General features: G+C 39.7%; 1 protein-coding gene across 1 annotated transcript; it reads left to right on the top strand.

Annotated features, from left to right (window-relative positions):
* Positions 1–1723: 1723 nt before the first annotated feature.
* Positions 1724–10982, top strand: LOC122942025 (keratin, type I cytoskeletal 19-like). The gene is made up of 9 exons (XM_044299519.1): positions 1724–1918; positions 2009–2091; positions 2175–2331; positions 2743–2904; positions 3840–3965; positions 4627–4847; positions 4976–5010; positions 6229–6283; positions 10820–10982. Exons 1-9 carry the CDS (start codon positions 1748–1750, stop codon positions 10980–10982), a joined length of 1173 nt encoding a protein of 390 aa, XP_044155454.1. The 5' UTR covers positions 1724–1747.
* Positions 10983–12009: the final 1027 nt, after the last annotated feature.

The raw sequence follows: 12009 nt of genomic DNA, 5'->3' as shown, positions 1-12009 counted from the left end.
TATTACACAGAACTTGCACCCCAATCACAAGCAAGGTTTGCTGGAATTACTGATGTATCATATAGCGCAAACAATAAGTGTCAGTGGCTCACCTGCATGTACTACCGTGAGATGGTGCTCACTCTATGGGCAACACCCCGAGCCCATAAAACGTAAGAACAAATGAAAATGAAAATTGGAGGACACTCAATTATCAGGAGGTCAAATGGAGATTAGACACATTTATTAGAATAAAAAACCCTATTTGTTAGAGTAAAAAAAAAAATACATATAATAAAGGCTAAGCGGTCTTTACAAAACACCAGACTGTGGTCTCAATAGTACTAATACCCTATTTCAGGGAAATCCTTCTGTGGATCCTTGTGTAGATGGTCCACGCGGATATCAGTGCTCCCCCATTGATATGGGGTAGGATCTTATTGCTATAATGAGCACTATCTCCACCTGGAGCATCACCCCAGTGATAATCGCAGAGGATAATTGGATTGCAATAATTGATACTAGTATACAATATAGCACAGATGAAGATAAACCAAAAAATGAAAATAAAAATACAATAATATGATTATAATGATAAGGATGGTAATTTGCAGAATAAAGAACGCAGCAGAATAAAAAACAGATGTCTATTTAGGATTCCTCCAAATAATCACGTGGATGACTAGTCCCGCTGTATTGCAATATAGTAATTCTTCCAAAATGTGAATAAAATATAAAATAGGTTTAAACATGGAATCCTCCTACAATGCAGTACATTAATCCCCTTCAGTGAAGGTAGACCAATACCTCTTTAATTCACTATATTATCAGGGGTTTGCATGTACTGTCCAGACCTCTCCTGCTGTCTCTCTGTGTAATGCCGCAGTTAAATTGCGAGTGATGCCGTTCTGGTATAATCATTCATCAGCAATTACTGTGACAGAGGCTTTATTGCTAGTTGCTTTATATTTTTTAATATCTTTCTCAGATTTTGATCTCAATGTTGCTGTAGAAACATAAATAAACATTCAAGCACAAACTGAGCTACAACACAGTTCATAAGTGCTATTATTAGGGTGGAGGATGTTTGGTCCTTTCATGAAAACTATAAACTTTCATGTAAACTTTAGATTCATTGTAAGAACGCCTGATGCTTTTCCTATAGCTCACAAAATGTTTAATGTTAAGTCCTTCACTAAAGCATATAAAACACATGAATGGACAGTCAGTTGTGTATTCCTGTAATAAAATTAGTTTTATGCAACACTCCCAGTCTTCCTTATATAAGAGACGAAGACAGATCCAGAAAATAACAGATCTAGAAAATAGGGTTCAGTAAGACTGATATAATTTAGATCTGAATAACTCCTAATATTCCACAATCATGAGTCAGAGTGTATATTCATCTGCACATCATGGAAAGTGTCATGTTAGCAGCCATTCACCTAGGATTTCAAGCCATGTCTATGGTGTACATCAAGGAAAATCCCACAAGATCCATCATGTAGATTTCAATGCCTCTCATCATGCCGTACCCAACATTTCTCACCATGGATATTCTCACAAAGTCCATTGTGGTGAAGGGTCTCATATCTCACATCATGGAAGCTCTCACAAAAGCCATCATGTAAGCCATTACAGAGCTCCAAGTGTCCATGGAGGATCAGGAGGCAAGGGAATCTCTATCTCCAAACATGGTTCCCATAACCACCATAGTCATGGGAAATTCCACAGTTATGACCTACTTAGTGTCAATGAGAAAGAGACCATGCAGCATCTGAATAATCGCCTGGAAACCTATTTGAAAAAAGTTCGCTCTCTAGAGCAGCAAAATGGCCACCTGGAGGGGAATATCCGTGACTGGTATGAGAGGAATCAACCCAGCACTTTACCTGACTTCAGCAGCTACTTCAGGGCTATCCAAGACCTACAAAGACAGGTAAAAGGATAAATGTGTACCATAAGGTCAGTGGGTAACAAATTACTAAATGTGTTTTTCAGTTGGTAACCTTTTTCTAATGTTCTCTAGATTTCTTCAATAAGTGTAGAAAATGCCCGCATTGGACTACAAATAGACAATGCTCAGCTAGCAGCAGATGATTTCAGAAACAAGTAAGCTGCACAAATGAAACTGTGTAGGAATTAGAAGATCACAAAATGGAAAATAAACTGTATTTTAATTCTCTTGTCTTAAGGTTTGAAATGGAACGCCAGTTAGGTAACTCTGTTGAGGCTGATGTGAATGGCTTAAAAATACTGCTAGAAGACTTGAACCGAGATATATGCAGCCTGGAGAGTCAGGTTCAAAACCTCCAAGAAGAAGTTCAGGAGATGAAAAAAAACCATGATGAGGTAAAATACATGTAAAATCATCTTTTACCATTCAAAGTCACCAGTCAGTAAAAGGATATCATCTGAAAAGTTTAATGGTGCAGCCTAGCAGAACTGTGGGATTCTACAAAAGGAAGCTCTATACTTTGGTCAATAGCCAGTTGCTACACAATATATTTTTGTAAATTACCCTTGGTTCCTAGTTTACAGTTATTGTAAATGAAAGGCATTGGTGTAAATTGACCCATTATAGGCATCAACACTCGGAATGTACCATCAAACTTTAGGAAACAGCAATGATATGTTGAACCTGAAGCACAGGTCTTCACAGCATAGAATTCTGGTTGTCTAATTAGTTCATTGTCTAATATTACAGCATTGGTAACTTTATTGCTAGAATCGTACCTCAAAGCTCATAGCTTTTTTTCATAGGAAGTGAATGGTTTACAAGCTCAGCTGGGTGCCAGAATCAATGTTGAAGTTGATGCAGCTCCATCTGTAGATCTGAACAGAACCTTGTCTGAGATACGGCAGCAATATGAGAATTTAATGGAAAGGAATCTAAGAGAAGTAGAGGCAATGTTCCGGCAAAGGGTATGTTTTTTTTAATTCACTTAGATCACCACAGAACCCTGTGGGCCTCGCTATGATTCAATGTATGGAGACATGAAGTGCCTAAACTGAAAATCTGTTTTGATGTGTATCGTACCTTTTAACACCTTAAGTACCGGGCACATTTTTTATTTTGCATTTTAGTTTTTTCCTCCCCACACTCGAATAGCCATAAGTTTTTTTTTCATTTTTCCATTCAAATAGCAATATATGGTCTTATTTTTTCCGGGACAAGATTCATTTTTTAATGAAATCATTTAATGTAACATGTCTTTTATTGGATCCATCAAAGTCTTAGGGTTTGGACATCATGGCGTTCACTGAGCACTAAAAATTATATGACGTCCTTATTCTGCGGCTCAGTATGACTCCAGCGATACCAAAATTGTTTTTTTTACTTGTTTCACTTTTTTATTAACTATTAGAACCCTTAGGGGGCTGGTACATGGAATATTTTGATCCCGTCTCCTATTCCCCCTAATAAACATCTATTAGGATGAATAGAAAATTTATACTGCTTCATGGATCGCTCAGCATGGAAATTGCCATGTCAGGCCTGGCGCGCTTCAGCAGTGTCCAGGCTGAGATGGCAACCAATTGTCGCCACTGACAGGTGCCGCAATCAGCGTTGATCGTGGCACCTGGGGGGTTAAATGAGAGGGACAGCGAAATCGTGTCTCCTCTTCAGTGCGGCTGGGTGTTGGTTGTATGATAAAGCTGGCACCCACCATGTATGGAGCGGGCACACTGCAGAAGCCTGCTCCATACATCCAGTACATCACGGTGGTTAAAGGGGTTAAAGAAAGCAACTATGATACATTAATCAAAATAACCATTTGACAAACATCATGTGAGCTTGGCCATTTTTTTAACACAGAGTTGTAACATGATTAAGATCACAAGCTATTCTTTTCTAGACAGAAGATCTGAATCGAGAGGTTACATCTGACTCTGAGCAGCTGCAGTCTGTCCAGACTGAAGTCACTGACCGTAAACGCAAAATTCAAACCTTGGAAATTGAACTACAAAGCCAGATGAACATGGTAAATCTCATGTTTAGTTAATTATACTGTAGAAGGTTGAGGTCCTTGAGACTCTTAACTGTAAGGTCTGGGTCACCAATGCAAAATCTATAACAGAGCACACCACCTACAGTCAGGGGTGGACTGGCCATACATCCTACGGGGAAATTTCCCAGTGAGCCGATGCCCACTGCCCAAGCCCTTCTCACAGCTTCTAGTTGGTTACAGTGATCTGATGCTCTCAGCATTAATTAATGCTAGGAGCATCTGGTACTTATACACCTAGCTGGCAGAATAAAGTGCCCCCCTGCATTCAACTGTATTACCTTCCTCAGGACAGTGATAGAGGTAAATGCTGAGGTACTGTGGTATTTGGTTCTGCTGGGGCAGTATTTTGCTCTGTATTACAGTACTGCTGGCTCTGCCTGCTTATATCGGCCCTGTCAATTTGGACTCGCCTACACATGGGACCAGTTTCATTTTTTCCAGGGCCAATTTAAGTTCCCAGTCCGCTCCTGCCTACAGTACTATGTAACATTTCTAATACTGTCATGGGAGTCAAGACAGAGGTGGGACTGCTACATAACCTTTTCATCTGATATGGCTATGCCCCCTTAACAAGCTGAATTGAAATGTACTTTGTGATAGTTTTTTAGCTAATGATTTCTTCATATTTATGCAGAAATCTGCTCTGGAGGGCACATTAGCAGAGACAGAAGCTACATTCAGATCTCAGCTTGCTGAGCTACAAAGTCTCATTAACAATATAGAATGCCAGCTGACTCAGATCCGATCTGATCTAGAACATCAAAACAATGAGTACAAAATCCTCATGGACCAAAAGACCCACCTAGAGATGGAAATCGCCACCTACAAACGTCTGCTGGAAGGTCATGATATCAAGTGAGTATCTAGATGTCAGTTTAGCTAAACCATACATCTTTGAATGTATTTGAAACTATGAGAATTTATTATTTAATGCAACATTTCCTGGGTAAGATTAACATTAATGTTACTTAATACTTTTTCAGTGTATCAGATCAACATGTGTTGGTGGCCAAACATGGTATGTAACCTGTCTTTTCATTGCACTATTCTGTTTCCTAAGGTAACATCCTCCTAAAAGAATTATTCATAGGAAAGATAGAGTCTAATAGCATCGAAACAAACTCTCCAATATGGTGCTGTTTTTTTCCCACTGTAGACAGAAGGTCCTAGAGCTTTTTTCTACCACCATGCACTCTTCATGACCCTTGGGAAGAGGCATAGTTTGTATCAAAAATCAAAATCTGTAACACCTACTAATGGCCATTCATAATACTGGTGTCTTTTTAAGGGTACTTTTACACTAGCGTTTAAAGTTTCTGGCATTGAGTTCCATCATAGGGGATCAATACCCCCCAAAGAAGCTTCAGTTTTGTCCCCGTTCGTATTATCTGTAATGGAAGTGTTTTTGCTGGACTCTGCCGGATCCAGCAAAAATGCTAGTGTAAAAGTACCCTAACCCCCCCCACAGACAGCCAGGCTCTGTGATTGCTACCTCTTCATCCACAGTAGCTACATCCCTGCACTTTGGTCAATTTACCATCCCCTTGTTTTTTCCTTAACTATTTTTGGTGACAACCACTATGAGATGGGACTGATTAGGGTTGGGCCCCTCTCTTTAAGAAGCTTATGGCAGCTGTATTTCTGTTTGACTTATGGCCTATTGGTGTCCTCTCTCCAAGTTTCTTGCCATGCAAGGTACTAAAGGGAATGTTTCTTATCTTCAAGAATGCTGTTCTCTATATTTCTAGGCTCATCATTACTTTTAAACTGTACAAACTATCTTTCACAATTTGTCCACCATCGACATCCTACTATATCATTATATTTTGCCAACATTAATGATTTACAGATTCTTCTCTACATCGTCAATATTTGGCCTACCCTTTTTAGTGCAAGTTCTTTTGGGAAGAAGAATTTTTCTAATGGGCCTTGTTTCTATACACCTTCAGTTTGTTATGCTCCTCATTCTGTAAATCCTTATTCAGATAGTTGGTGTGTGGTCACTGACTGTGTAAATTGTGAGCCAAAACCAGATGTGGGTCTAAACACAGAACAGGTGAATATGTTTCCCTTATACATTATCTCTGTGTAGCCTTCACTCCTTGTTTTGGCTCACAACCACTGATGGAAATCACTGACCAAAACACTGACCTGTGAATAAAACCTAACCACATCATATGATATTTTAGGTTGACTTTGTATAGACTAAAGGTCATTATTATAATCTTCTTTTCAGGATCTCACCACTCAAAGAAGACTCACAAAGTTATAAGCTGTGTGTCTAGCAAATGGTAATTCACAAGCTTTGAAGAGTAGCCACAGAAGATTAAACTATTCACTCTCTCATTCTCATTCTACTCTATACAATCTTACTGAATTGACTTTCAAATGGACATAGGACATGAACGAGATACTGTACACGGAGCTTCACACTCTTCAAAGTAGATATTTTGAGGGGAGGGTGGTAGTAAATGTATATTCAGCTCAAGAGCTTTAGGCTGTAATTACTCTTGTTAGATAATAATGTTGCATCAGGACTGTATCGCGTTGCAGAGCCCACTGGACAAAATTTCTGATGAAGGCCACCTCCCCAATGGTTGTTACATATATGTTGTATAGCTAAATAAGGCAACCATTCAGGTTAGAAAATTATTGGAAGATCCCTCCAATGCCAACAGGAACCTCACAGTCTGAATTGGAGATGGAGATTCCTAGGTAGTTGCTCTCTTTTGCCGTTCGTATAATCCAGCGCTGCTTGGTGTCATTGGACTACATTTGTAGTCCATTTTTTCGTATTAGGCAACACAGATTGATATGCATTACACAGCAAGTGCTGTATATTTGTGCAACATCAGTATGACCATCTGTTTGGTGCATGTTGTGCCTCACTCTTTACTGAGAATTCCAAGATACCCACCCATAGAGGCTGCATAATTGTTTTTAGTATATCACCTTTTAACATGGTTAAATTAATAATTGTAATAGTATTTAACTGTAATAGTATATGCATGTATGCTTTATCCAGTGCACATATATGTTGGCATATACTTGATCTTTGCGCAAGTCTTGTTATGGTATATAAAACTAGATGGGTATATGTTGTAGTGATCTACTGCAGTGACTGTGTATTGTGTGTTAAAGTCATGATTCTCATGTCTGCTAAATACTGTATATTGCATTTTCATTAAATAGTTCTTCTGTTTCATGCAAATGCTGTCATGTGTTTTACTAACAATGCATATTGTACCAAGGAAAATGGTTTCAATACAGAATAGATCACCTATTAGACATACTTGAATTGTATGTCCACTCCACCAGGTTTAGGATTATTTTGGTTTTCACTAGAGATTAGCAAATTTCTTAAAATTCATTTAGTGTCTAATTCGTCAAATCTAATATATAAAGCTGAGTGTGTATGTGTGTATGTGTGCGTGTGTGTGTATGTCCACTAAAGGAATCCATACCGTTGCATTTACAATCACAAAATTTGGCACACAGGTACATCAGGTGTCCGGGAAGGTTTTAGACCAGGTCTCAGCTCTCAAGGACGTACTGTTCCTGAGATATTCCCAAAAAATGCATTAGCCAATAGAAGCTTGGTCACATGACCCTTATCAGCCAATAGAAGCTTGCAGGTCCTCCAGCCTCAACATGCACAGTTTTACTCTAGGTTTCCATAACAACCCAGCCATTTTTCTTCACTGCTGTAGGAGAGCTTTAAAGAAAATCTGTCACAAGGATAATCGCTATTGAAGTAAAGCCATGGCCTAATAGCACTTAGTACCTTATTTCGAGATGTGCTTTTGTTCTAGCAATAGATGTTTTTATCCACTGAAAATACAGTTTAGTTATTTGGTATGCAAATGAGCCCAGAGAGGCGTCATTCTTGCAGGAAGGAGCCCAGATACAGCCCCTGTCACAATGTGTCCATCCTCAAAAGACTTAAAACCCCGCCCCTGGGTCCTGCTAAGCCACGCCCAGATCTGGTTAATCCACAACCCCTTCCACTCCTGAGGCTACGGGGATTAAAAAAATGAAGGTAAAAATCAACTTCTGTCAGCTGCATGGGTAGGAGGGTGACTTCCTCCCTGCAGCTTACACTCAGACAGCACAGTGCTGCTATCTTATAGTGGGCTGTTCAAAAGGACACGCCTCTGATCCATTTAGGCCACGCCCCCACCCCTCAGCCGACAGAGATTGAAAAAATGAAGGTAAAAATCAACTTCTGTCAGCTGCAGAGGTGGGAGGGAGGGTGACTTTCTCCCTGCAGCCCACACTTAGACAGTACAGTGCTGCTCTCTTAGAGTGAGCTGTTCATAAAGGACACGCCCCTTTATCCAGTAAAGGCCACTGTTAAGGGGACGGGCCCCTGTGGAGGTCACTGTCAAGGGGGTGGTATGCTGTGAAAGTCACTGTTAAAGGGGAAGGCTGCTGTAAAGGTCAAAGTTAAGGGGTTGAGCTGCTGTGGAGGTCCAATTTTAAGGGACAGGGCACTGTGGGGGGGTCAGTGTTAAGGGGTGGGGGACTGTGGAGGTCACTGTTTTGGGGGTGGGGTGCTGTAGATGTCACTGTTATAGTGGATAGTGTTGATATCTTTTAACGACACACACAAACATTAAATGAAATTGATTAAATATACCCGAGCGAAGCCGGGTCCTTCAGCTAGTTTAATATATGTATGTGTGTGTGTGTTTGTATGTCCTCTAAAGGAATCCTCACTGTCGCATTTACAATCACGAAATTTGGCGCCCAGGTACATCAGGTGTCCGTGAAGGTTTTGGACCGTATCGTTTCTGACATATTCCCCAAAAATTAATTAGCCAATAGAAGCCTGGTCACATGACCCTTATCAGCCAATAGAGGCTCGCAGGTCCTTAGTCTCCACATACATACAGTTTTACATCAGGTTTCCATAACAACCTAGCCATTTTTCTTCAGTTCACTGCTGTAGGTCAGCTTTAAAAGGTTAGGGCACTGTGGATGACACTGTTAAGGCAGCGGAGTGCTGTGGAGGTGGCAGGTTGGGTGGCCATTCAGGCCACCCTCAAAATACGGACTTAAAAACCCACCCCCAGGTCCTGGTAAGCCATGCCCGATCTGGTTAGGCCACGCCCCCACTCCGCAGCTGACGGGGATTGAAAAAATGAAAGTAAAAATCTATTTCTGTCAGCTGCAGAGGTGGGAGGGAGGGTGACTTTCTCCCTACAGCTCACGCTCAGACAGCACAGTGCTGCTGTCTGAGAGTGAGCTGTTTAAAAGGACATTCCTTTATCCTTCCAGGCCCTGCGTCGTACAGAGGACAGGGAGTCTGAAAGCCGGACTGTCTGCCCTAAAACCAGACCTATGGCCACCCTAGAGGCAAGCTGCTGTGGAGGTCACAGTTAAGGGGACGCTCCACTATGGAGGCCAGTGTTAAGAGGCAGATTGCTGTAGAGGCCACTGTTAAGGGAACGGGGTGTTGCAGAAATCATTGTTAAGGAGACGGGGTACGGTGGAGGTCACTAATAAAGGGACGGCTGCTGTGGAGGTCATTGTTAAAGGGGCGGGCCGCTGTGGAGGTCACTTTTAAGGGGGCGGGATGCTGTGAAGATCACTGTTAAAGGGGCAGGTGCTGTGGGGGTCTCTGTTAAGGGGGCCAGGAACGGTGGAGGTCACAGTTAAGGGGATAGTCCGTTATGGAGGTCAGTGTTAAGGGGTGGGGTGGTGTAGAGGTCACTGTTTAGTGAGCAGGGTGTTGTGGATGTTTTCGGGTGAAATTCACAAATTTTTGGCTATGATATACCACTGCTCTACCTAGTAGACAGGTTAAAAAAATTCACTAATTTGTCTGTTACATTTTCAGGTGAAATTCACTTTTTTGGGCTTTGATATACCAATGCTCTACCTAGTAAACAGGTTAAAAAAAATCACTAATTTGTCTGTTACATTTTCAGGTGAAATTCACCCATTTTTGGGTGTGATATACCACTGCTCCACCTAGTAGACAGGTTAAAAAAAATTCACTAATTTGTCTGTTACATTTTTGGGTTAAATTCACCCATTTTTCGATGTGATATACCACTGCTGTACCTAGTAGACAGGTGGAAAAAAAAACACTAATTTGTCTGTTACATTTTTGGGTGAAATTCACCAATTTTTGGGTGTGATAGACCACTGCTATTCCTAGTAGACAGGTTAAAAAATTGCACAAATTTGTCTGTTACATTTTCAGGTGAAATTCATTAATTTTTGGCTTTGATATACCAATGCTCTACCTAATAAAGTATGATTTTAGTAGCCTAGACTAGAGATTTGTAGTATTACTTCTTATGAACATTTCTGAGCCTCCTTCTCCATTAGGGGTTGTCATTGTTTGATCTTTTAGGTATACAAATAGGAGTGTGCTGTAAAATGTGTTATATTTACATCTGAAGAAGGGACTGAGTCCTGAAAAGCATTATGATTTTCTAACTAATAAAGCTTGGATCATCTTTAACTAGTTGAGCGCTGGAGTCCCTGTTTTCCACTACAGTATGCTGAGGTCCTTCAGAGTCTGCTGTGCATTAATAAAAATATATATTGTTACAGAAAAATAACCATTATATTCAAGTACTGTGCACTTTACATCTTTGAGAACATTTGCCTGATTTACATGAGTATCTGAAACCAATTGGACAATGTACATACAGTATGACAATCTGTATGAGCTTTAGAACAAAAGTGGATCTATATATAAGATACGTGCGAGTGGATTTCTCAATAATCAAATGTGCATGGGTATAGGCCTGATAAATGATTAAACCGGGGGGAGTGACCTTCTCACAGGACTCTCTCTCACTTATTAACAGCTTGGTGCCTATGGAAAATGAAAACCTGTACAGGTTCATACAGTCCAAAGAGAAGAAGGATGAGGACAAGGGTGTACATGCCATAGTGGCAGACTATGTGACTGCTATGAGGTCATTGGAAAGAGTTGGTCCAGCCCTAGTTGATCCATCCCCTTTGCTATAGGGAACAAATACCTGTGCAGGACTATGCTCTAGAGAGGACTGTATGCTTAACAAATAAAGGATAGTTGGCCTAATGTAATGTAAAAGGTATGGAAAAGGAGACAAACAACTGGATTTTTCAACTTTTAGACAAAGTAGATTATAGCACTATATTAGCTAAATTGCTCTATATTCGTTTTTTCGAATATTCGCTATATTGCTATATATTCTTGTTTTAGAATATTACAAAAATTTGAAAAAACAAAGTTATAGCAATATAGCGAATATTCGAAAAAAAACGAATATAGAGCAATTTAGCTAATATAGTGCTATAATCTTCTTTGTCTAATAGTTGTAATTTTTTCTCATCTGAAGTTCAGATTGGAAAAAAATTACAACTATAAAAAAAAGATTATAGCACTATATTAGCTAAATTTCTCTATATTCGTTTTTTTTCGAATATTCGCTATATTGCTATATATTACGAATATTCGAAAAAACTGTTATAGCAATATAGCGAATATTCAAAAAATCGAATATAGAGCAATTTAGCTAATATAGTGCTATAATCTTCTTAGTCTAATAGTTGTAAGTTGAAAAATTCGCAATGAAAATTCGAATCCGAATTTTTGAATTTTTGAATATTCGACGAATATTATAAAAATATTCGCGAAATATCGCGAATTCGAATATAACCCCTGCCGCTCATCACTACTCGTTATGTGGGGCCTAGTTTGACTTTTACAAATAGTCGCTCTTTTTTCTATGCAAAACATTGGATTGTCATCTGAATTGGGACTATCTTGGTTTATTTTTAGTGTTGAGCGTGAATATTCGCGAATATCACAACTTCGATCATTTGCGAATATTGCGAATATAGTGCTATATATTCGTTATATCGAATATTTGTCATTTTCTCCATCTGAACAAATGATTCCTTCATGCTTAACCACCTCAGCCCCCCTAGCTTAAACCCCCTTAATGACCAGGCCACTTTTACACTTCTGCACTACACTACTTTCACCGTTTAGAGCTTTCATTTGGTGATT

Source organism: Bufo gargarizans, chromosome 6 (genome assembly GCF_014858855.1).
Source record: "Bufo gargarizans isolate SCDJY-AF-19 chromosome 6, ASM1485885v1, whole genome shotgun sequence".
NCBI lineage: Eukaryota > Metazoa > Chordata > Amphibia > Anura > Bufonidae > Bufo > Bufo gargarizans.
Note: the sequence above shows the minus strand (reverse complement) of the source record. Positions and strands in the feature narration are given on the sequence as shown.

Bases quoted from the DNA above. Each gene is read 5' to 3' on its own strand.
- LOC122942025 (XM_044299519.1), top strand. From the start codon at position 1,748: ATGCAGCATCTGAATAATCGCCTGGAAACCTATTTGAAAAAAGTTCGC. The intron at 1,919-2,008 runs GTAAAAGGATAA...AATGTTCTCTAG, and splicing joins TCCAAGACCTACAAAGACAG to ATTTCTTCAATAAGTGTAGA. The intron at 4,848-4,975 runs GTGAGTATCTAG...ATACTTTTTCAG, and splicing joins CTGGAAGGTCATGATATCAA to TGTATCAGATCAACATGTGT.